The sequence below is a fragment of the Rousettus aegyptiacus genome, unplaced genomic scaffold (assembly GCF_014176215.1).
Source record: "Rousettus aegyptiacus isolate mRouAeg1 unplaced genomic scaffold, mRouAeg1.p scaffold_m13_p_4, whole genome shotgun sequence".
Lineage (NCBI taxonomy): Eukaryota > Metazoa > Chordata > Mammalia > Chiroptera > Pteropodidae > Rousettus > Rousettus aegyptiacus.
In genome coordinates this window covers 91316378-91342382 of record NW_023416307.1, presented here as the reverse complement: position 1 = coordinate 91342382, position 26005 = coordinate 91316378, and the positions used below count along the sequence as shown (strand labels likewise).

The 26005-nt window shown below is 43.6% G+C and overlaps 1 protein-coding gene across 2 annotated transcripts in view; it reads left to right on the top strand.

Annotated features, from left to right (window-relative positions):
• ACAD9 (acyl-CoA dehydrogenase family member 9) overlaps window positions 1–17496 on the top strand; it is a 43861-nt gene extending 26365 nt beyond the window's left edge. For both annotated transcript variants that reach the window (XM_016157881.2, XM_016157882.2), the window contains 14 exons: window positions 36–136; window positions 817–895; window positions 1929–2103; window positions 5938–6011; window positions 9709–9784; window positions 11447–11517; window positions 11776–11895; window positions 12173–12301; window positions 13313–13392; window positions 14116–14242; window positions 14487–14564; window positions 15201–15329; window positions 16061–16133; window positions 16951–17496. In XM_016157881.2, coding sequence (XP_016013367.1) covers window positions 36–136; window positions 817–895; window positions 1929–2103; window positions 5938–6011; window positions 9709–9784; window positions 11447–11517; window positions 11776–11895; window positions 12173–12301; window positions 13313–13392; window positions 14116–14242; window positions 14487–14564; window positions 15201–15329; window positions 16061–16133; window positions 16951–17051 — 1413 coding nt within the window. In that variant the 3' untranslated portion in view covers window positions 17052–17496. The remainder of the gene's footprint in view (window positions 1–35; window positions 137–816; window positions 896–1928; window positions 2104–5937; window positions 6012–9708; window positions 9785–11446; window positions 11518–11775; window positions 11896–12172; window positions 12302–13312; window positions 13393–14115; window positions 14243–14486; window positions 14565–15200; window positions 15330–16060; window positions 16134–16950) is intronic.
• Window positions 17497–26005: the final 8509 nt, after the last annotated feature.

Genomic DNA, 26005 nt, shown 5'->3' with positions numbered 1-26005 from the left:
TACAGCTTAAATCAGCCTGTGTGTATCTTTTTTAGGGGATCATCTTGGCTGGTAGCGAGGAGCAGAAAGCCAAATACCTGCCCAGACTGGCATCTGGGGAACACATCGCTGCCTTCTGCTTGACAGAGCCAGCCAGGTTTGCCCCTTGGTGGGAGGTGCCATGGAACAGTATCTTACAGGATGCACTGCAATGAGAGGCTGTGGTTTTTGCTGAATAGATGGTGACTTATTTCTTCCCTCTCTGAAATCTTCTAAGAGTCAGCTGAACAACTTTCTTACCAGTTCTCTTATTTTTACCTTATTTCTGTTCCAATGAGATTTACAAATGAGGTAACATACCTGACAGCACCTATTAAGTAATTATTTTGTGGTTTGCAACACATCTGACATACGATATGCTTTCAGACTTAAAAGCAACTTTCAGAGTATATAGGGTGGCTGGTAGTATCCCCATTTTACAGATCAGGGACTGAGGTTCATTGAAATTGTATGATCAGCCGAAGGTCATGCAGCAGGACATAATAAGGCTGGTGCAGGACTCAGGACTTCTGATGGCAAGTCTGTTACTTGGACTCCATTCCATCTTCCCTCTACTTAGGAATCTGGGATGCCCTGAACTCATCCCCATAGGACCTCAGATGAACCTGTTCTGAGCATATATTTCTGTGTTTAAACCTAAGCCCAGGTTTCCACTGCCCTTTATTTTAAAAATTTGCCAACTCCTGTATTGAAGTAAAATCCTACATTTTTGGGCCCTCCAAACCATTCTCTTTGATTCTCAGTATTACTCTCAACTGTCTACTTCTGTCACCCCAGTGGGAGTGATGCTGCCTCTATCCAGACCAGGGCTACGTTAAGTGAAGATAAGAAGTACTACATCCTCAACGGATCCAAGGTACAGTTCCATGGCCTTTCTGGGGTCTCAGTCATGACCTTTACCACCATCATGCACTGACTGTTTTCCATGCACCAGAGATTGCAGAGGGCATATACATCATCTCTTGACCATCACCCCTTGAGTGGATGCTACTTTTCATTTTTTGGAAGAAGAATCTGGGGCTCGAAGAGGTTCAGTGACCTGCCAATGTCCTATGTCTGTTTTGTGGCAGACCAGGATTAGAACTAAGGAGTTCTGGCTCTAGAGTCTGCATGCTTCCACAGTATCATCTACCTTCTTGAGCTGCTGTTGGGTGATTTTAAAAAATTTTTATTATGTAAGATTCAAAACATATACAAAAGTTCAGTGTAGCAAACTTCCATGTACCCATCTGCTAGCTTCAGCAGTATGAGCTCATAGCCAGTTCTATTTCTCTGTCAGCGTCACTGCTTCTGTATTTCATCCATAACTGTTTCAGCTTTTATCTCTAAAAATAGGGCAGTTTTTTAAAAAGTCATAATACCATTATCACATTTTAAAACTTGATAATTTCTCACTAGTCAGTGTTCAAATTATCCTGATTATCTCATACCTTTTTATTTTTTCAACCATTTTTTTAAAATTAAGATCCAGATAAGTTTCATATATTGCATTGTGTTGAGAAGTCTCTTCATCTTTACCTCTCCCTCCTCCTCTTTCTTCTATCCCATCTCCTTGCTCCTTTCTGCCCCCACCACCCTCTCTTGGGGAAAACCTGTCATTTCATGCTAGAGCCTGAGCTATCTTAGTACCATTGACTGTTCTTCTACACACACACACACACCCCAGTCACACACACGTGTCTCTTGGGAAAAATCTGTTCTGAGGAGACTGGGTTGAGCTCTTATCTTCTGTTCATGCAGACTCGGCTTACTGAGAGCCAAGGACTTTACATTCTGGCCTAAAGTTTGATGGATGGGCAGCTGGAGTGTCTTGTGGCAAAGATGGAGCTCAGAGGTGGCTCTCGATAGTTCGTTTTTTTCCCAAAGATCTTTTGCTTTTTTCTCCTTAGGTCTGGATCACCAATGGAGGCCTGGCCAATATTTTTACCGTGTTTGCTAAGACCAAGGTTGTTGATTCTGACAGCTCAGTAAAGGACAAAATCACAGCATTCATAGTAGAGAGAAACTTTGGTGGAGTCACTAATGGGAAGCCTGCCGATAAGTTAGGAATCCGCGGCTCCAACAGTAAGTTGTGTGTGTGTGTGTGTGTGTGTGTGACAGTGAGAGAGAGAAAGAGATACCCTTTAGCCCCATTGTTATATCAAGGTAAAATAGCTACTTGTAAATAATGCTACTGTGAACATAGGGTTGCATGTATCTTTCCGAATTAGTGTTTTCATTTTCTGTGGATAAATACCCAGAAGTAGAATTGCTGGGTCATTTGGTTTATCTATTTTCAGTTTTTTGAGGAATCTCCATACTGTTTTCCATATGGGCTCCACCAGTTTGCAGGCCCATCAACAGTTCACAAGGGTTTCCCACATCCTTCCCATCGCATGCACTTTACTTTTTGATAATAGTCATTCTGACTGGTGTGAAGTGGTTTTGATTTGCATTTCCTTGATGATTAGTGATATTCAGCATCTTTTCACATATCTGTTGGCCATCTGTATGTCTTTGGAGAAATATCTTTTCATGTGTGCTGCCCATTTTTCAGTCAGATTGTTTATTTTTTTTTGTTATTGAGTTGTATGAGTTTTGTATAAATGTTGGATGTCAACCCCTTATCAGATATATCATTTGTGAATATATTTTCCCATTTAGTGGGTTGTCTTTTTGTTTTGTTGAAGGTTTCCTTCACCATGCAGAGTTTTAGTTTGATGAAGTTCCATTCATTTATTTGTGCTTTTATTTCCCTTACTCAAGAAGACAGATCTAAAAATATATTATTCAGACTGATGTCAGATAGTTTACTTCCTGTGTTTTCTAATTGGAGTTTTATGGTTTTAGGCCTTACATTTAACTTCTAATCCATTTTTGAGTTTATTTTTGTATGGTATAAGGAGGTGGTCCAGTTTCATTTTTTCACATGTATCTCTCCAGTGTTCTCAACACCACTTGCTGAAGACACTGTCATTACTCTGGTATATATTTTTACCTCCTTGGTCATGGATTAATTGACCATATAAGTGAGGGTTTATTTTGAGGCTCTCTATTCTGTTCCATTGATTTATGTGTCTGTTTTTGTGCCAGTATTATACTGCTTTGATTATTATAGCTTTGCAGTATAGTTTGAGATCAGGGAGCATACCTCCAACTTTATTCTTCTTTTTCAAGATTGCTTTGACTATTTGAGGTCTTTTGTTATTCAAGATGTTCATCTTTAGATGAATGGATAAAGAAGGTAGGTGTGTGTGTGGGCATGTGTGTGCACACACACATGCATGCACACACACTGAGGACTATTATAGCAGTGAAAAAGAATGAAATTACCATTTATGACAACATAGATGGTTTGAGAGAGTATTATGCTGTCAGTCAGACAGAGAAAGACAAATACTTTTTGGTTTCACTTATATGTATACTCTAAAAAAACAAATGAACAAATAAACCAAAACATTTGTAGAAACAGAGCTAAAGGGATGGTTACCAGAAGGGAGGGGTGGGAGATGAGAGAAAAGGGGAAGGGGACTATAGTCAACAATATTGCAATAAGTTTACACAATGACAGATGGTTACTAGAATTAGTGGAGTGATCACATGTAAGGTATAAAATTGTTGAATCATTGTATTGTACACTCGAAACTAATATAACGAATATAATACTGTATACCAACTATACTTAAATTTTCAAATTCAAAAAAAAAAAAAAAAGAATCCCACAATGACTCTTCATAGCATTGCAGAGGAGGTCCTTGAAATTAACTCATTAATTCAACAAACACTGTGCACCTCTCCATGCATCAAGCAATGGTGATTTTGAGGTGAACGAGATAGTCACAGTCTTACGGAGCTCTCAGCCTTGTGAGGGAGGCGATAGTGGACACCAAGAAGGATAGTGGGGTGTCCTAGGTAAACATTTCATCACAGAAAATCCCCATATTTCCTGCCTGGAACCTTCTCCTTCCTCGCTCTCCTACCTGCACAGGCCTACCTGTAGCCCCTGGTTAGTGCTTGGTCCACTTGAGGCTGGTGTCTTGTAAGTGGCCCTCGACCTTCAGCAGCATCCTCATAGGACTCTACTTATGTGTCTCTTAGCTCAGATCATGGAGTGTCTTGCTGCAGGAGACTGCATACTGCCCTTGGCACCTCCGGACCCACTTCCTTTTGCCACCTCATTTGGGGGAATGCTGTGTTCTGGATGGTGGTTTTTGCCCCACCATCTGCTTGGCTCTGAGGGGTGGGCAGAGATGGGGGTCACAGGGCCCCAAGCTCTAACCTACCTCTGGCACGTAGAAGCTATGTGACCTTAAATAAGGTAGTTTGCTTTTATCCAGTTTCCTTACCTAAAAGAAAGGGATGCCAATAAAACCTACTTCGTGAAGGTAACATGAGAAGGGAGCATTACGCTGTATTTAAAATGCTTAGTATACTTTGAAGCTGATAATGTTAGCTGCTGCTGTTACTGATATTACTACCATGACTAGTGCTGCCTATTGAATACTACTGAAAATGTTTCAGCAGAGGAAGAAGCATTCTCAAAGTCTCTGAGATAAGAAAGAGCTAGGTATGTTGGTAGGGAAAATGTAGCCAGAGTGACTGATGTAGAGGGAGGGAGCAGGGTTGCTTCAGTGTACCACTTTAGGGGCACTGAGGTCTGGGAAGGTGGTGGACCACTGGAATTGTGCAGTGGCCCTGTGAGAGGTGTTGAGTGGCACAAGATGAGGTCAGAGAGGGAGGCAGGGTCCTCTTCACACCCAGCAGCCTGTGAAGGAACAAAAGCTGTAAGGAGAAGGGGCTGGCCTCACAGCTCATGTGCTAAGCCATAAATGGGGCCCTGATGGCCAGAGAGATGGGTATGTCACTGTATTTTACTACCAGGTTCTTTGAACACAGCCATAATCATAGAATAAAAGGTCAGCAGACCCTGGTTGCCCACACTTGGTTTGGCTGCTGCTTGGCTACTTGAGCCTTGACTTCTTTACCCTTCCCTCTTCTGTGATATGAGTTGCTGGGGTCCACCGGTTTTATATAACATAACATAGAAGAACATACTATGACAGAAAACAGTAGGTAAGCCCCCGTTCCTTCCCTGCCTCTGCCCTCACTCCTGCCGTGCTTACTCTGACTGTTCTCATCACACTGACCTCCACTTCTGGCACGCCAGGTGCATCCTTACTTTAAGGTCTGCTAGTCATCCATTGCTGTGGTAACCTGCCAGAGAAACTGCCCTAGGACTGGACATTTATTTCTCTCCTATAGTCTGCGGGTGCTGTGAGTTGGGTTCAGGTCTGCCATGTGTTTTCTTGAATATGCTGCAGCATGTTCTCCTTACAGGAGATTGTAAGAGCCCAAGGGGCCAAGCCAGACTGAATCGGCACAGTTAAGGTCTCTCTGCTCATGTTGGATTGGCTCCATGCCCCTGGCCGTGGCAAGTCATATGGCCAAACATGGTGTCATGGTCAGGGAAAAGCAAATCTGCCCTTCCCACAGAGCCAAAGTTCAGTGTGTGGCTGCATTAAAGCAGAATGAAGTGAGATGGATACTCCCATCTGCCATGGGGGCCTTAGAAAGTACGTGCTGTCTTGCTTCTTTGTTCTGTCTTTGACTCATCCTTTAAATTTGATCTTAGGAAAGTCTGACATAAACTCTTAGTAAAAATAGTGTTATCTATTCCACTCCAACCTTCATTTCTGTCACCATGCTGTATTTCATCCATAGCACTTACCACAATGTTATAACATCTTGTTTATAGTTTATCTCCCTAACCAAAGTATGAACTCCACATGGACAGAAACCTTGTCTTTCTGTACCTGTCCTATTGGTAGATGTAGAATGAATGAATGAAAATGAATTTCATGCCTGCAGATCAAGTGCAGAGTGGTTTGTATTTAAGGCATTCAATATCATGTGTTTCAGCCTGTGAAGTTCATTTTGAAAATACCAGGGTACCCATTGAAAATGTTCTTGGAGAAGTTGGAGGTGGGTTTAAGGTGAGTTGCTGGCTCAACTTTCTGTCCAATCCCTGCTTGTAGCAGACCAGCCTGTGCTTGCCAGGTGACCATGTGTGGTTCTCCATTGGGAAATCAGCAAGGTGGAGAGTAGAGAAATCAGCTCCCAGAAGAGGAAGTGTGTGGTTTGAACTAGGTCCCTGCATTCATCTGCGAGGCTTTGTTTGCCTAGGATAGAGTGGGACAGGATTCCTCTCTCTGGCATGCATAGGAAAGCAGATCAGCGGGCATTGAAGGAGTAAAGGTTCTCTGAATGTACAACCCTGGGTCATTAGTCTCTACCTTAATTTTTTTTTCTTTGGAGTCAGATTTATTATGATAGATTTTATTTACAGATAATTCATATAACATAAAATTCACCATTTTCAGTTGTACACATTGGTGGTTGTACAACTATTACCATTTTCTAATTCTAGAACATTTCCATCACCCCAGAAAAAAATTTCATCCCTTCTTATTTCCCCCCTTCCCCATCCCTTTGCAATCACTATTTTACTTTCTGTGTTTATGGATTGGCCTATTTTGAACATTAATATAAGTGGAATCTATATGTGGCCTTTTGTGTTTAGCTTCTTTCATGTAGCATAATGTTTTCAAGGTTTATCTAAGTCGTAGCACTTATGCCTTTTTATGGCCAAATAGTATTCCATTGTATGGATATACCACATTTTGTTTATACATTCATCGGCTGATGGACATTTGTGGTGTTTCTACTTCTTGGCCATTATCAGTGATGTTGCTTTGAACATTTATGTACAAGTTTTTGTGTAAACAAATACATTTTTAGTTCTTTAGGGTGTATATCTAGAAGTAAAATTGCTGGGTCACATGGTGACTGGATGTTTAACTTTTTGAGGAACTGCCAGGCTGTTTTCCACAGTGGCTGTGCCACTTCACAGTCCCATGGCCAAATTATGAGGGTTCTAATTTCTCCACATCCTCTTTCCCTAATGACTAATGTTGAGCACCTTTCCATGTGTTTATTGGCCATTTGCATATCTTCTTTGGAGAAATGGTTTTTCAAATCCTTCGCCTACTTTTAGATTGGGCTCTTTGTCTTTTTTTTTTTTTTTTTTTTTGGTGGCCATGCTGTAATTTGCTGAATCACCTGGATAAGTATGTACACCCTAGGGAGCCTCCTTCCCCACTTTGACTGTGAAGCAGGGATCAGAGCAATACCTTTCTCCCCTCCTGGGTGCCATGAGAATCAGTTAAATGCCATGACAGTGAATGTGGAACAAAGGGTTGTAGAGGAGGAAGGACAAAAAAGAGAGGGGTCTGCATTCAGTGATAGTTTTTTTTTTGTTGTTATCAAGTAATCCAGAATTTAATAGGCTAATTAGAGAAAGTAAAGAAAAAAACCTGTCCCTAAGAGAGTTGGCATTCATTGTTCACATTTGGGTGCTTATCTTTCTAGATCTTGATTAAGAGTATATGTCACTTAAATATTTGGTGTGTACATACAATATAGCCTGCATTTCTTTCATGTATTAATAAATCCTAATATAAAACAATTAATTTTTGACTGTAATAAGGAATTAAAAGTATTTATTTGAGTAAAAAGGAGCTGTAGCCTTGGAGGCACAGATTTAGGTAGCAACCCACAACAAAAGAAAATTGAGTGACGGATGTGAGATAAAAGAGCTTCTTCACCTAGTCAGACGGTTTTATGATAGTAAGACCTCTTAGGCATAGAGACAATTAACTGATACTGTTGAAATGTGCTGTTGAAAGAATAGATTGTATCTTGATCTGGGAAAATTGAGATCAAGACTGTAGTTGTGCAGATTATAGAAGGAAACTATTTCACAGTGGAGAAGGTGATAAATCATGTAAATGCTGAGAGGCAGGAGAGAGGACTGCAAGTTAAGTAGAAAGATCATTCTTTGAGCTCTTGGGCCTCTTTTCAGATAAAGCTAAACCTATCTGGTCTTCGATCCTCAGGGAATGAGACCTAGTATCAAATCCTTTTCTCCTTTCATTTTATATATTTATTTTTGTTGTTTTAAGTGAAGTGAAGAATAAACTATGAAGAGGCTATGAAGTGAATTTTGTTCATAAAACTCTGAGCTGACTTTTGAAAGCCAATTTGGAATGAGGGAAGAGGGAATAAAGATGAGAGAATTTAGTTTTTCTTCACAGTCCTTATCAGTGTCCTCCCATGTCCTGAGATCCATGAAGTCTGAAGTTAGAGGTTAGAAGGTCCCCAGGAGGGAAGCAGGGCAGGATCTTAATATCACACTGCATTGTGACTTACCAATCCCTCTCCCCATCCAGTGCTAGGGCTGGGCCTGACACTAGTGTTCATTCAGCCTTGTCCACCACATCTCCCAGCTGTCTTCAGACTGAGTGAGGTGTTGGAACCAACACTTATTTTTCCTTTCCAGTAGTTCGAGCAGTTGTTTTCAGTCTCTACAGCCCCACAGGATATGTTTGAGAGATTTTCCCATTCAGCTTATTTAACAAGTAATAATAAACACAAGTTTGGTTGCATGCTTTATTAATGCAGATCATACACAAACAATCAATAAAAAGCAGCACTGAATTTGCAGTTGAGCTTTTAGGAAAACTATAGAGTTCACAGATTCCTTTCTGACCCAGAGCCCAGCCCTGACTTTGAGGCCTTCTAATTGGGCCTCATGGGCTTGAGCAGAGGATTGGCAGGTCACAACTGTCCTTTAGGAAGCTAGCTCATGCTGGTGGCCTGGGATCCCCTTCCTCGCTTGGATGGCCACGTAGACCCAGCCCGGGGATCTCCTTGGGAACCTTTGCTGCCCAACATCCCTTCCCCGCCACCCCACCCCCCCAAAAAGAAACACACACACCCCCATTCCCACTGGACTTGTGTACCCCTCCCCTTTAGTCTACAATCACACCACTGATTGACCACGTTTGCCTAGTCAGCTGTTTGCCTCTATGCCCTTTGTGGTCTATAAGGGGATGATTCCATGAATTTGGATAGTTTAATATTTAAGAAACTATGTGTACACAAGTGTGTGCTTGTCCCTAATCACCAGCTACTCACAATCTGCATTAGGTAGGACGTTAAAATTGGAAGAGGAGAGAAGCTGACAAAGCTACTTAATAATTGTGTCATTACTATAGGAATTTAGTGGAGGAGGAGCATGCCATGTCAGCATAAGGGGCTGGTTCAGTGGAGAGGGCATTGACCTAGATGTCAGGCAGGTACTTATTGTGTAACCTTGGGAGTGTCATCTCACCACTCTGAACCTCAGGTTCTGCATCTGGAAAATGATGTTGAAGCATTGTTGGGAAAGTTTAAGTAGCGTGCAGCATGTACCCAATAAAGCTTAGTTTATACTCTCTTCCCTGAGGACTAAGAGAACTGGGCTGTTCTTTTGGAATAAGATTGTCCAGTTCCTTTTTGAGGTAGTGACACCAAGGATATTTGTGAAAGCCATAACAATGACAGAGCGACCTTGTTTTGAAGCATTGGGACTGTGCTCTTTCACCGCTCAGTGAGGACTGGCAGGATGATTAACTCAGCCCAGATGCTGGCACAGAATTCCCTAGAGACTTGCCTTTTGTTTACAAACTTTTTATTAAAAACTAATAAATACTATTATGGTCTGTCACTGCTGGTCTTCCAGCACAGTATGGGTAAGCAGGACTCTGAGGGAGTAGAATCTGTAATGAGCCTCCTACACTTTCTCTGCAGGTGGCCATGAACATCCTTAACAGCGGGCGGTTCGGCATGGGCAGCGGTGTGGCTGGGATGCTCAAGAAATTGATTGGTACGTAAGGCAGGAAAAGGAGCCCTTTATAGCACAGCCTTGCTCCTGCTGCCTCCTTTCTAGCCATGTTCCTGGCGCAAGCTGGTGCTGAGACAGGCCAGCAGGACAAATGAGCCCACTCAAGTTTAGGATCCTGGCTTTATTTTAGATCAGAGGATACACTAAGTCTGTCCTCAAAAGGCTAGTGTTCATGTTTCAACACTCTATTTTACCTATTTACAGAGGATAAAGGGAGGGGGGAGTGGACATTTTATTAGCGTTAGAGAGGAGTTGCTGCTCTGACACTAAGAACAATGCTACTTAGTGAACATCCCAATGTGAGCCACATACCCATTAACATTAGCACTCATTCTCACAAGCTTCCCATTTTGTAGGTGACTCTGCACAGTGGGTGAGGAGTGGGATCAGGTGTAGAACCCACTTCCCTCGGCCTCTGGATCTTCCCTTTTTTTTTTTCTGTTAGGATACCTGAAATCTGGGTTTTCCTTTGCCAGTGAACTTAAAATAGCCCTATAGGGTTTTTGTTGGGCACGAGATGGCATTACTGTGTCTGCTTTGTGGAAGTGACTACAGAGAAATTCAGGGGACCTTGGCTGCAGATGGTGGGGGTTACCTGGGGCCAGAATACCACTGAGAACTTATGAAGTTCCTCAGAGTTCAAGGCAAGGTGGGGACAAGAAAGCTTTGTTTTGGGCTCTTACATCCATTTTATAGATGTGGAAACTGAGGCGCAGAGAGGGTAACTGGTTTTCCAAGGACATGTCCCTGGCCTAAAAGCTGACCCTTTCAGATTCGAGGCTCAAGCCTTGTCTGACTCCATCAAGCTGCTCCCATGGCCCTGAAACCCTCTGGACTTCTTTCCCATCTGGAAATTCCTCAGTACAAGAGTTTCATGGGGGTTCTCATGGTCACTGTCTCCCCAAAAGATGTAGAACCCCCGATGAGATCTCAAGTCACAGAAATGTGTGATTGTGGGTGCCTGTTTACCTTATAGGCCCACCATGGGGAGCAGTTTGTGGTTGGATCATATCTGTGAAAGTGTTTGGAGAATGCTGACTGTAGTAGGGAGGGTGCTGCTGACTGGGTGAGATGCCACCATATTCGGTTGGGTTCCTTCAGAGCTGGGCCCATGATACAGTATGTAGTTACAAGTATACACATTGAAGCTATGGATCAAAGTTTTCAAAATAGACTACCTTCCTGCTTTGGTGATGAACAGCTGTTTACAGGTGTGAGCCTGCTCCTACTTTTATCTAGGGTGTTTCTGTGGGCCTGACTTTGTGCTAGGTACCTTCCACCTGCATCTCATGTAATTTTCACAATTCTGTGAAGTTGGTGGTACTGTTGAGGGATGTGAAGATGCTTGGTGTGGACAACCAGCTGAAAGAACAGATGCCAGATTCAAACCTGTACTTGACTCCAAACTCTACTTCCGCTTCTGTCCACTGCTAGACGCACCACTAGGAGTGGACGGTCTCTCCTCTGACCCAGATAAATTAGAAAGGGGGTGGGGCTCTGTCCTTTAGGGTATTTGGTCTCAGTAGACCCGTTTCACATAGTTCCTGCCCAAGCATTTGAAATACAGTGATGATAGATAGCCTTTGGAAACCATCTTAGGACAACCAGAAAGTTGTTCTTTTTAAAACTTCTGCTCTTCTTCAGAAATGACTGCTGAATATGCGTGCACGAGGAAACAGTTCAACAGGAACCTCAGTGAATTTGGTTTAATTCAGGTACTGAAGGTTATGTACAAGTGGCACATTTGTTGATTTTTTGTGGGCATTAAAAGTATGCTTTCGCTGTCTTTACTGGTGACTCCTTTGTAGTGATTGGGAAAGAAGACCAAATGTGATTTCCTTTTATGAATCCTGGAGCTTGATTCTTTTATGCAGCGAGGCTTTGGACTTAATTACCTTCTCTGTTCGTTGGCAGATTTGGTTCTTAGCACGTGTAAATTATTTCGTGATTGTGCTTTTTTCTGAATACTGCAGGAAAAGTTTGCCCTGATGGCTCAAAAGGCTTATGTAATGGAAAGTATGGCCTACCTCACTGCAGGGATACTGGACCAACCAGGGTGTCCTGACTGCTCTGTTGAAGCTGCCATTGTGAAGGTAATCCCAGCACAGCCAGAGGGAAGCTGAGCTGAGAAAAGCTCCTTAGCCACAGCTGGTCAGTGTGGTCAAGAAAGGAAAAGGACGTCTTTGAGGTCACCCAGTGAGACCATGACAGTCAGAGCTCTTGCTGATTGGTCTCATCCCAAAGCCCAGTTCTCCATACTGAGCCTCCCACTCTATCCCCAGCCACACCATTCCCATCCTGAGGTGCTCCTTTTGGAAGGGAGCTGGCACCAGTGACTCCATGTTAACCTTCCTCTTGGGTCCTTGACAGGTGTTCAGTTCAGAGGGCGCTTGGCAGTGCGTGAGTGAGGCACTGCAGATCTTCGGGGGCTCGGGCTACATGAGGGACTACCCGTATGAGCGCATGCTGCGTGACGCACGCATCCTGCTCATCTTTGAGGTGCGTGTATGTCCTGCTGCTGGTTTCACCTTGCGCCACTGTGGACCCTTAAGCCTCCTGGTTCTGGGCCCAGACTGGCTCGTGAGTTCTCTCTTTTGACCCTCCTCACAACCTCGTCTAGACACCATTTTGCTGATGAGGTGGATGAGGCTGAGAGGACAAGCAGCTCACTCAGGGTCCCACTCCCAAGCCACAGGTCTTTGCCAACTTGCTTCTGCTGGCTGTGGTGGGACAAGCAAAGATCTTCTTGTAGGATATCTGGGTTCAGCCTTGAATGCTCTCTCTGGGTCTGGGTTTTCTGCTTCAGCTTAACAGGGTCATCTCTTCCTCAGCCTGACACTTCTCACTTTCTAATTGCTGTCCACTATGAGTCCACAAGCCTAAGGAGTCAGTTCATTCAGTATGTGCTGGGAGAAATCCAGGGTGGGAAAGAAAGGAGGGTTAGGGACACAGAGACACCTTAGACACCATCCTGGAACCTTTGCAGTGCTAGTTATCTTGATCGTACAGCCTTACTGACCCAGGAGGAAACCAAAAACCAGGGAGTGAGGGACAATGGCATGCCTCTCTTGAGGGGGCTGGACTCTCATGATGCAAGTGCACTTGGCCCTTAGGGTCAGAAGGACTTTGACCAGGCCTAGAGGAGGGCAGTTTGGGCCAAGGGCAGGGAACTAGAACATGCCAGACCCAGACAGGACCTTACCTGCTAGCACCAAGTGAATGGGAATAGAATAAACAAGTCTTTGTGGGAGTAGTGGCCAATCCTGCTGGGTGGGGCTAGGGTAGGTGGTAGAGTACGTGAGGGGTGGATGGAGGGGAGACCAGTAGCCAGGTTGTAGAGGACCTTGGATATTACTGTGAGCGTGGTGGAAGCTATTAAAGGTCACAGCCCTGCTTGCAGCGGCCTCCACACTGCGGGTAAGTGGGCAGTAGCATGGCCCATTCACACATATGCAGTAGGCTGGTGTTTCCCCCGTGGGGCAGCCTCTGACCTCTCTACTGCTGGCACAGGGAACTAATGAGATTCTCCGGATGTACATCGCCCTGACAGGCCTGCAACATGCTGGCCGCATCCTGACTGCAAGGATCCGGTAGGTGCCATTTCCACTCTCTGCTCCTTGAGTCCCTGGGGTGGCAAGGGTGGGGTGAGGCAGTGCAGCCTTGCAGAGTTGAGCTTTGTTGGCTGGCTGGAGAGAAGGAAGGGGGCAGGAGCCTAGGCTAGTGAGCGTGGGCCCTTGAAAGAGTTCCAGAGCTTGGCCTTTTCCTGAAGTGATAGGAGGGGCCAGCTGCTCAGGGCAGTCCTTATCACCTTGCCCTGGTGATCACTTTCCTGGCAACCCCTGTTTCCCACACTACGGGAGCTCTGTTTTCAGAACCTGGGGGATGAGACGTGCCCCTTAACAGGTGCTGGGCTCCAAGGCCAACACAAGACCAGTTTCTTCTCTCTCTCCCTTGACCCCCATCCTGGGGCCAGAGAAGTTAGAAATCACTGCTGAAGCCCAAGTATGAGTTGCTCAGACATTTTGCAGAGTACTTACTGGCTGTGACTCAGCTCCTTGTGGAGGAAGCACGTGTGTCTCCTCCTCAGAGGAGAATGGCTGCTGTCTGACAGTCTGGGAGAGCTTAGACTGCAGCCACGTGTCCAGCATGCCCAGGCCAGGGGAGGGACATGTTGGGCTTGGATTGGCTTTTTATGGCTTTGCATAGTCAAGGAGTGGGAACAGATCTGGTGCCCTAGATCTCTGGGAGTTGTGTTGTTGGAGAGCAGAAGAAGTAGCAGGGCCTTGGGTCATGGGACCCTGGGCTTTCTGCAGGGAGCTCAAACGGGGCAACGTGACCACTATCCTTGAAACTGTTGGCCGGAGGCTGCGGGACTCCCTGGGCCGAACTGTGGACCTGGGGCTGACAGGAAAGCTCGGAGCTGTGCATCCCAGTGTTGCGGTGAGTGAGCCCAGCAGGTGTAGCCTGTTGGATATCTTCTTCCCAGAAAGAATGAGACCAGGGGCATTGGGGAGGACCAGCCATTCTGAAGGACAGTTGATATCCTTTTTCTCCACCCTGTTATGGAGAAGAGCCCAACATGATATCAGAGCCTGAGCCTTAGAGCCCCTGCTATGCCCTGTGCCGGTAGGACAGGATGGGCACCATGAAGAGGGGCTGAGCTGAATCCTTTCTTGCCTTCCAGGAGAGTGCAAGCAAGCTTGAGGAGAATGTTTATTACTTTGGCCGCACTGTGGAGACGTTGCTGCTCCGATTTGGCAAGGTACCCAGGCCCCTGCCGGACCCAGAGGTGGCAGGCCCCCCAACTTAGGGGTCAGGAAGATGGGACTAGCATCTATGAGATGATGTTTTACCAAGTGTTCACCTTTGGAACCAGGCCTAGAAAGAAAGCTTAGTCACCATGGAGGGGTGGATGGGGTGGCAGAAGTGGCTGTGGCTGCTTGTCCAAGGGGCCACTCAGCTAGCTGAGCGATCAACTTCCAGGTGAAGAGATGTTCCCTGCATTCAGAAGGGGCAGTCCTACTGAGGCCTGAATCTCAGGACCTGATCTGTGAGGCTCTTGCGGCTGAAGGTGTATTAAGTACCAGCCTCTGGTCTCAGCCAGGTTCCTATAACCTGGTCTTGCCTTGACTCCTGCCCAAATCTAGACAGAATAAAGAGAAGACAGAAGGCGTCTGTCTATGAGCCAACCTCCTATAACCCTTGTAGGGAAAGGCAACGTTAGCCCCTCCCCACCAGGACATAAAGTGAGGCTCAGAGATGGGCAAAGATGTGCCTGAGGATGAACTGTGTGTGTGTGTGTGTGTGTGTGTGTGTGCGCGCGCGCGTGCGCGCACGTGTGTGTGTTTGGGGGTGGTCCCAGGTAATGGGCCTCCATCCTGGGCCTCTGTGTTCCCAGACCATTGTGGAGGAGCAGATGGTCTTGAAGCGGGTAGCCAACATCCTCATCAACCTATACGGCATGACGGCTGTACTGTCTCGGGCCAGCCGCTCTATTCGAGCAGGACTCCGGAACCATGATCATGAGGTAAGCCCTGCCCTGCTCCACCCTTCCCACATATAGGCAGCCTCCTGCTGACTTTGTCCTACTGCACTTTAGTGAGGCCTGTGGTTGGCATAAGGGGTCATTGGGTAGCATGGCTCAGTCAGGAAATCTCAGGTGAGAGGGCTGGGCAAGTCAAGGGCTCAGCACCCACTTGTGGTCCGTGAGTGGGTGAAGTACAGGGTCCATACAGCAGCTGACCTGGAGGCTAGCGAATTTGCTGATTTGTGGCCGTGGCCTGTGGTGAGCACTGCCAGCTCTAATGGGAGGATTTGTACTGCTCAGGACACGGCCACTCCCTTTCATCTTCCTACCTGACAGAATTGGGTGGGTGGGTAATAGAGTCCCATACCCAGCGTCCTCACCCTGTCTGCCCTAATCACCCTGCTGGAGGTGGTGGGTGCAGTCACTGAGTGCCTGCTATGTGTTTGGTCTTTACATGCATTGTCCTACAGTAGCCCATGGCCATAGGAATTATGATGTCCCTCTTGCAGAGGAGAAAACTAAGACTCAGAGATGTTGAATAACTTGCCCTTGGGACAGAGGTAGTATGGTTCAGGGCTAGAATTAGAACCTAATACTGTGTGACTTCTGAGTCAGGCCTTTGACCCCAGCCAACTGCCTAGTAGTTCTTTGAAGCTCAGAAATCAGACACCAGGGAGGGAGTGCCCATGGCCTAGAGATTTCAGGGTTCTCTCCAACCTTGGTTCTGGCAGGTTCTTTTGGCCAACATCTTCTGCATGGAAGCTTATTTCCAGAATCTCTTCGCCCTGTCTCAGCTGGATAAGTGTGAGTAAGGTGGCTAGGGAGAGGGAGGAAAAGGTCTGATTCTAGGCAATTGATGGCGAGCTGTTTCTGGACCCTGCCAGGCTCCCAGGGCCTGGTGGCTACTTAAACTTCTGCCTTGAGTAGGACTCATGCTGACTTACAGCGAGGCCTGCTGGGCAGGAGCATATACCTGCAGATGAGAGCTCTGTCAAAAACCCCGTGCAGGCCCTGCTGGCATCTGCCTAGGGAAGGTTCTTGAAGGAGGCATTTTACCTGCCCTTAAACCCCTGCACTGCAGTGGAAATGAAGCTGCTTTCCTCACAGATGCCCAGGTTGCAACCCTAGACCATGTAAGGGCTTTGCCTGTGCTGCTCAGTTTGTCTAGAATGCTTTTCCTCTTCCGTAGCCATATGGTCATGTCTTAGAATGTGCAGCTCAAATTCTTCTGACCCTTACAGTCCTGCTGACTTCAAGGCTTTGTGTCATGTGTCCCCTATAGAGCCCAGCCCTGTTGCCAAGAGATGATGGTGAAGGGCACATAATTTGTAGTTCCTGGCTTTGGGCGCTGGCCTGACTGTTAATGTGCTGTGTAGTGTGAAGCAATATTTTCTCCTGCAATAGGTTTGAATATTGTACTCCTTCTCCCACAAGATCTAGAGTTCTTAGGGATTAAAAGGATGAGCCCTTTGTTATTCAGAATGAAGCCCGTATTACATCCTGGGGGTTTGGAGGGGTGGTGGAATCACCCACAGGCTGACGTTGCTGGAAAAAATGCTTCAGCAATATTTCTATTATCACAGTGCAGAAAGATCATCCATTGCCTCTTTTTCCCTCCCAGATTCTCCAGAAAATCTAGACGAACAGATCAAGAAAGTGTCCCAGCAAGTCCTAGAGAGGCGAGCATACATCTGTGCCCACCCTCTGGACCGGATGTCCTGAAGCAAAGGGATGGTGTATACTGCTGCTGCCACCTCCTAGGCTGTAGCCCGTTGCTGGACAACTCTCACTCTTTTTGCTAGAAGATATAGAACTTGGGCTTATCCCAACTTGAGCCATTTCTTCCTAGTCTTCACCGGAAGGTGCCTAAGGGAGCCTTGTCTAGGCTTTGACCTGGGGGCACTACTGTCTGACATGATCCCAGGATCTGAAGAGAGATGAGACCTGTGTGATCTGAGGATATACTGGGACTGGTACTGCATCTTTTCTGGCTTGTAGCTGTGGCTGTGGGGACCTTTTCCAGGCATGGTTAGCCTTTTCTACTAGACCACACATTCTCCAAGAAACACCTTGAAAACTGTGTACATGTCATTCATTCATACTTGAAGCAAAATGCACTTAAAACATGTACCAGAAGTCATTCATTAAAAAAGAATGTAAAATGGCAGTTTGTATTTACCCTTCAAGCATTTGCTGTACTAGTTGCATTTTCCCTCAGAACCAGCCTTTGATGGATGATGATGTGACCCTGAGAACGACCCTTTGGTCATGGCTTCCAACCCTCTTTGTCCCTACCCTATGAGAAGAAAGCCCTCAAAGTTGAGGGGCAGGTGCCCAGTACAGGACCATAGGGGTTATGAACCCTCTGTTTGGTCCTTCTCAGGTGATGGGTGGAAAATCACATTGCCTGGTACAAGACAACATATTTTTGTTCCCCACATGGGCTTTTTTGCTTTCTTTGCAAGGATTGACCTCCACTCTTGAAGTGAGGGAAAAAGGTATCTTTCATTGGCACTAACAGGCTTCTACATTTCTCCAGAATGCTCCCTTCTACTGTTATTTCTAGACGTACTGGGTCCCAGCATGCTTATGGCAGGTTTCAAGCTTTGGTCTGGTTCCTGAGTAGTTTGGGGCTCCTCCCAAAAAAACCCATTGTAGATGTTGTCTTGATGTAGGAGGAGGAAGCTGAGCTCTCCTATGATGCAAGAAACAGAAGATTGGGAATAATAATGCCTGAGCTGGCCTAGTGGGGGTTGCCTGAACATTCTGCCAGGGTTTTAGTAGCTAATCTTCAAAAGGTGAATGTTTATAAATACTGTAACTTTGGAAATAACTTTCCAATGAAATTCAAAGTTCCTAAGGTATCTTGTTGGCAAGGAGGCATTTTGCACAAAATGGAAAGTACCTATCTTCTCACATGGTGCTAGAGAAAGGAGGTTCATGGAGCTCCTTTGCAGGAGGAAGCTTGGGAAGCATGCAGACTTCACTCCCTTTGGGCAGCCCTCACTCTAAGCCTTGTGGCATGTAAGTATCATGTCAGCAGCAGGTTCTCTCTTTGTCCAGTTGAATTTAAAAGGCTGAGACCACCAGTTCAAGTCTCCCTTTTCTACCTGCATTTCTGAGATTTTCTTAAACACGTTGTGGGGAAGGGAGGCCCCAGCATGTACTTATTATATGTTTTCAGCAATATGCATAGGCTACTTGAGATGCCTAGGGAACTTGTGCTTAGAAGGCCTGCAGTAGAGCTCACCAGAAAACTCTGGACAATGAGATAAACCTGGCATTCCTAGGCTGGACCACAGCAGTGACTTGGAGCTGGGACACACCAAAAGGTAGGAGATCTTCCCACTGCTCCAGAGCTTAGGGCTTGTTCTGAAGGGAGGCAGCAAGGTCCAAATTAGGGGAGAGAGAAATTTCAGCAGCCTGTCAGTACTTCCTCCTATTTCATGGAGCTGTCACCAGCTTCACTTGGGGAGTTGGGGAATGAAAGAAATTCATCCTGTTTATCCCCTCTTGATTTCTGAGAGTGTTGTCTGGCAAACCTTGTTGCCAGATAAGCCCATCGCTTTCTCCCCATGCAAAGGTTCTGGATCTGTTAACCAACAAATTTGGGTTCTCTGTCAATGTATAAGTGATCTTGATGTCCTTCATAAACAGAAGGATAGAGAGAAAAGAGACCTCAGAGAGGTGATGTAGCAAGATCCTGGTCTCCCCCACAGAGGGAAGTGGCAGTGTCTTGAGCGGGGAGTTGGTCCTAGTGAAGCCCAGAGTCTCTGCCCCCAGCTGTTGGCTAGGCTTTCAGAGACCAGTCATGCGTAACACAGTGTTGAAGCTTGGAACACCCTTAGATTTATCTTCTACCTTCCCATTTTATAGTTAAGAAATCAAGTAAGTCACATAGCAAGGTAGTGTTACAGCTGGAAGTAGAATTCAGGTCTTCTGAGTTCCAGCTCAGCATTTAATCTGTTATGCCAGACCCATTCTTAATCTTGATTTCTTATCATGGGTATCTAAAACAAAACGGACACTGCTGAAGATAGAAAGCAGCATAGAGTTCCTGCCTATTGACAGCATCAAGAGGCTCAACTTTGCAAAGGTCTCATATGTTACCTGTTACTGGGTTCAGTGCTGGAGAAGCGGGCAGCTCAAGGAAAGGCAGTGATGACTTGTACAGATCAAAGTCTCAGTGGCACTGGTCTCAGCTTCACCTCCCCCGATCCAGCACAGGCTCCAGCACATTACCAAACAGTGCATTTTCCCTCCATTCCTAAATTGGGAACATTAAGTTAGGAGGAAAGTCCCTATGGAGCCCCTGCTCCTCCCTATGGATCTCAGCTTTTTGGTGGTGCCAGTAGGCAGCAGAATGAGGTAATGGTAGCCTTCAGTGCTGCTATGAAGTCCCTTGGAATCTGTTCACTGTGAGGGAATCCTGGTGAGATTTCTTTTTGGCTTTTTTCTCCTCTTCCTCTGAATCCTGAGGCTCTACCATGGCTGAGAGCTAGTTCTGTGAGTATGTGAATTTCTTCCTTGGCTCCTGAAATGAAGGTCAAACATGTGGGTGGAAGAGTGGTGGCAGACTTGCATAAGGCTGACTGAGCCTCATGTTTCCATGTAGTTGTCAGAAACAGCTGAGGGCAGTGATAGCTCCTGACAACATAAATGGGGCATTCAGATTAACTGAACTGTGCAGCGGCCCTGGAAGAATCACATCTTTGTTCCCTTTGACAGAAGAAGACCTTTTCTAAAGTCACTGTGTGCTAGTAGCCTAAGCCAATGCTTTTCCTTTGGGCTGACAGTTGTTTTCATAAGCAGCAACAAAATGCTCCCTAGAGATGAGGAACCTGCAGTGTTTGCAGCCATGAACATCTGAGTTTACACTGAGGACCTCTTGGCTTACTTCTCTGCATGTGGAGGATTCACATTTAGTGTGGGAACAGAACACCTCTTCCAGCACCTGATCTCTTGTCACTCTTCCTAGCTTGTTAGCTCTCATCCACACACTGGAGATCTGCTGACCTCCAGGCAGGATGGTCAGAGAGGAAAGAGCTCATAGGATTAGGCAACTGCCGTTATCCTATATGGAGTATAAGCATTTGACTGTTTCCCACTCACTGAACCTCTCACGTTGGCCATCTCTTGATACAGCTGCTTCTTGGCAAGCTCTGTAATATTCAGGGTCTGAATACTGTAGTACAGTGTTCCTTGGTTAGGATCTGAAATTCTGATCAACTTCGTGCAGACTTTGGAGGCTTCTTGCTAACTTGATAGGCTCCTATGATATTTTTCTGAAGAAAGAGACACCAGTTATTACCCACACAAGGCCCCTCCACTTGCTCCTGTTAGCTCTGGGACATGGTTACAGTTCAGGTATCTATTGTTGAATACTGGAGCTGCCATTTCATCACAGAACCCTGCCAAAAGGCCATCTAATGTGACCCCTTACTGTTCACAGTGGATCAGAAACTTGAGGTGTGCTTAAGTTCACAGAACTGGAACACATAGCACCTGGCCACAGTTTATGGCTCAAGGTCAGAAGTGGGAGAGGCTAGAGGCTTTCATGGTATGTTAGGGGAGATTACAAACTAAAGCAGCAAGGACTGCCATCTTTGATCATGGTTGCCTTTTAGTGCTGTGTTCATGGGAAGTGTTACCCTCTTCTTTCCAGAGTGTCAAGATGGTCTGTTGGCTTCCTTTGTGAAAATAGCAATGAGTAAAGAAAGAAAAGGTAGAACAGAAGGTTGCAAAGAATGTGGCTGGGACCCGAGAAAGAGAAAGAGTTGCATTCTTAGTTGTTAGGTACTGTGCAACATAGCTTGCCCTTCACTTGCCTATCAGCCTTCAGCAAAATAACCATCTTTTGCTTTAAAAAAATTTTTTACCTCAAGATGGTGACCTTGATTCACATGTTAATATGACTTTGAACCAAGCCCCAGTTCTCTGACTTGTTAATCTTTGAGGAATTTCTGTAAGAGAGTGCAAAGTAATCAAGGGAAGGACTAAATAAATCTGTGTTTCACACACATGGGAAAAAAGTTGTTTTAGGCAACGAAACCCCTGTATCTTGGAGCAACAGGAACTGAAGGCAAAGGCAAGCCAAGGGTCATTGGATGAGGAACAAAACTCGAGCATTTTGGAGACAATTACGTTAGGCCATCTAAGCTAGGATCCTGTCATGGCCCACATGTAGCTTCGATCAGATATTTAGTATTTTGTCCATTTTTCTGGTTGTCCTCTAGGAGGGTTGGTCCAAATTAGTCTGCCTGTTTCTTCCAAGCCGTAGATCTTAGTGGATTATCTCTCCATTCATGACATTTCTTTCTTAGAGTTTAAAGTTGAAGTTCTGACCAAAAGAAATTACTTGGTTAAGTGAAAACAGTGGTCAACAGTTATTCTGGATGCCTGATATTTTCTGCCTGGGGAATGATCTGGCCAGGTGTCTGGGGAATTTGGACTCATAGCCAAAGTAACTAGATGCCTGAGAAGTATACCCAATATTAAAGAAAGAATACAAACTGAACAACAGAGGCCAAGTTACTAGAAGGGATGGGAATAAAAATTTAAGATAAATATAATAATCATTCTTAAAAGATATGTGAATAGGTTAACAATATGAAGCAGAAGTGAGACCAAAGAAAAATATTGGGTACAAAAAGTTGAAATAAAGGACACAAGTGAATGAGATATACTGCACATGTGATAACAGTTGTGGAATAAATTAGTCAACTTAAAAATCAGCTTGAGATGTGCTCCAAGGAGGCAGCCCTATATAAAAAGATAAAATTAGAAAATCTGAATTTAGAGCATAGAAATAGAAGTAATAATACCTAAAGTCTCAAAAGGAAGGGGAAAATGAAAATAGGAAAGTTTAAAGAAATAGAATGAATAAAGAAAATTCCAAGTCTGGACACATTATTAGTGAGGTTTAAAACGACAAAGGCAAAGATAAATTCCGAAAACTTCCAAAGAGAAAGCAAATCACCTGTGAAGATTCTACAGCAGCAGTACTGTAAACAAGAAGGTAAAGAACTTGAACTGAGGATTTTATATCCAGGAAAAATGTCCATTTTATTGTGAGGGTATACTCTCAGGTTTACCAAGCCTTAGAAAGTTTATAAAAAGACTTTTCTTTGAAAATATATTTGGAAGAAAATTCAAAATGGAGGAGAAAAATCTGGAAGTATTTGGGCAAAGTTAGCAATTGATGCTGTCCAGGATCCTAGTGGTTTTCTTATCTGAAAAGGGCCAGGAAAATAATAACCTAGAACTGAAATTCTAGAGACTCATAAAATGGATGATTCGGTATGAGTAAGAAAAGAGTTTATAAAAGGGTGCTGTTATTTTATAAAGGTAATTAATATAAATTAGAAGTTTTAAAATTCAATGAGAATATGTAAAAATAAATAGTCTTTTGGATAAGTATCTTAGAAACAGCATAACAAATGTATAACTTTTAAGTCAGCAAAAGAAAACCCAGTCTATCCAAAGAAAGAAAATAGGAGGGACTAAAAGAAAATAAGGTGGCCCCCTCCAAAGCCTAATCTTACAGTAAATTCATTTTTTTTAAAGCTAACAATATGCTGTCTACAAAAACTGCTTTAGAAGAAAAGATACGGGTTTCAAATGAAAGGGATGAAGAATATAAACTAGGCAAAAAGGGACCAGAAAGCCAAGACAAAAAAGCTGGAGTAGCATTCTTAATATATAACTACATAACTCAAGATAAAAATCTGTCAAAAGAGGCACAAAGGATTTTCGTCTATTGAGAAAAAGAACAAGAAGATAAAGCTATCATGAATATCTTCTGCACCTTACAATAGTCTCAAAATTTATTAAGCAACAGCTAGCAGGATTGCAGAGAAATAGATATCTGTTTGACATCACTGGAGAGCAATCAAGGCAGCCAGGATTTGAGGAGCCAAGAATCTGGAGAGATGGGAAATATATTGAGTTTTTTTTTTTTTTCAATTTTTTTCCCCCAAGGCATTCGTTGATTCATAAGTTGCATATGAATGACATAAATGGAGCATATAACCCAAGTAGTAAAAGCAGCTAAGAGGTTCAAATTTTAGGCAGATATTTTTGGAAAGTGTCACTGTGGAAGGGACAGAAAAATTGGATTTCAGAGCGTGCCATGAGGGAGGTCCATGGTAACACCCTGAACTTTCAGTTCAGAATTCAGAAAATCTATGTGTTATAGGGCAAACCAGGAATGAATCTGTTTAAAGGACTTTGTCCTTTATCTGCTAGAAGAAAATTAAATCCTCTGTGGAAGAAGATATCATCAAGAGCCTCTACAATATTCCTGCACAGTGTTCACGATTTAATAAAAATTAACATCCCAAAGCTATCTTGAGAAAGAACAAAGCTAGAAGCATTCTGCTTCCTTGTTTCAAACTTTATTAGAAAGTTATAGTAGTCAAGAGTATAGTATTGCCATTAAAAAAACAGATCAGTGGAACATATGTGGTTAATTGACAACAAAGGAGGCAAGAATATATGATGGGGAAAGGACAGTCTCTTCAATAAATGGTGTTGGGAAAATTCAAAAAACACATGTAAAAGGATGAAATTGAACTACTATCTTATACCACACAAAAAATAGACTCAAAGTGGATTAAACTTGAACTAAGCCCCCAAACCATAAAACAGCTAAAAAAAAAAGGGGGGGGAGCGGGGGCTGGTAAGCTTCTTGACGTTGATCTTGGCAATAGTTTTTTTGATCCGACACTAAAAGCAAAAATAAACAAGTGAGACTACATCAAACTAAAAAGCTGCACCATGAAGGAAACCAAAAAAAAAAAAAAAAAGAAGAAGAAGAAGAAAGAAAAAATAAAAGAAAAAGGCAACCTACCAAATAGGAGAAGAGAACTGCAAATTATATATCTGATAAGGCAGCAGTCCCCCCCAGCCTTTTTGGCACCAGGGGCTGGTTCTCCTATGAGAATCTAATGCCTGATGATTTGAGGTGGATTTGAGGCAGTGATGCTAGTGCTGGGGAGCAGCTGCAAATACAGATGAAGCTTCACTTGCTCTTCATTTGCTCACCTCCTGCTGTGTGGCCAGGTTCCTAACAGGCACAAACCAGTACCTATCTGTGGCCTGGGATTTGGGGAACCCTGTATAAGGGGTTAATCTCCAAAATATGTAAGGAATTCATACAACTCAATAGGGGGAAAAATTCAATTAAAAAATGGGCAGAGGATTTGAATAGATATTTTTCCAAAGAAGACATACAAATGGGCAACAAGTAAATTAAAAGATGCTTAACAACACTAATCATTAAACGAAGTGCAAATGAAAACCACAATGAGCTACCACTTGACACCCGTTAGAATGCCTGTCATCAAAAAGACAAGAAATGTGTTGGTAATAATCTGAAGCAAAGGGAACACTAATTTTCTGTTGGTGGGAATGTAATGTACCCAAAAAATTAATAATAGAATTATCATATGATCTAGCAATTCCACTTCTGGATATTATCCAAAGGAAACAAAAACACTAACTCAAAAAGATATCTGCACCCCTTTGTTCATTGCAGCATTGTTTATAATAGCCAAGACATAGAAATTACCTAATTGTTCATCAATAGATGAATTGATAAAGAAGATATGAGACACACATCACAATTGAACATTATTTGGCCATAAAGAAGGAGAAAGTCTTGTCATTTGTGACAACATAGACCTTGAGAGCATTAAGTGAAATAAGACAAAGACAAATCTCACTCGTGGAATCTAAAACAACAACAAAATGAACTAAAAGATACAGAGAAATTAGGTGATTGCCAGAGGCAGGGGATGGCAAAATGGATGAATGTAGTCAGCAGGTACAAACTTTCAGTTATATAAGTCATGGGGTTGTATATAGCATGGTGCCTAGAGTTAATAACACTATTGTATATTCAAAAATTGCTAAGAGTAGATCTTCAAGAGTTAGCACAAGAAAAAAATTTTCTCAGTATATGTTAATAGACTTACTGTGATCATTTCACAATATATAAAAGTATTGAATCGTGTCCTAAGTCTGAAACTAATATGTCAGTTGTATCTGAATTTAAAAAAAAATTAACACATGCCAAGAAACAGGACCAAATGATGAAAACCAAGAGAAAAAGCAGACAATAGAAAGAGACCCAAGATAATCCATATGTCATAGTGATCAGATAAAGACATCAAGGTACTTATAATTAATAAAATGCGGTAAGTAAATGAAAAGGTAGAGAAGTTAACCAAGATACTGGAATCTATAGGAAAATCAAATGGTCATTTTAGAATCAAAAAAATAAAATCATTCACTGTATAGGTTTAATAGACTAGACAAATAGCAGAAGAAAAGATTAATGAGCCAGAAGAGAGATTGGTTGAAAATATCCAGATTGAATCACACGTATGTACACAAAAGATGGAAAATAAAAGTGTCACAGATATATAAGCAATAAAATATAGCTCATCGTAGACATATCTTGTCATTAGAATCCCAAGAGGAGAGATAGAGAATATGAATAGAACAGAAGTAATATCTGAAGAGAAATGGTGGCCTTGAATTTTTATAGTTGAAAGATATAAGTCGCAGGTTCAATAAGCTCTACAATCCTATAGAAAGATAAATACAAAGAAAAACACATATGGAAACACCATAGTAAAACTTTCGAAAACCAAAGAAAAGGAGAAAAATTA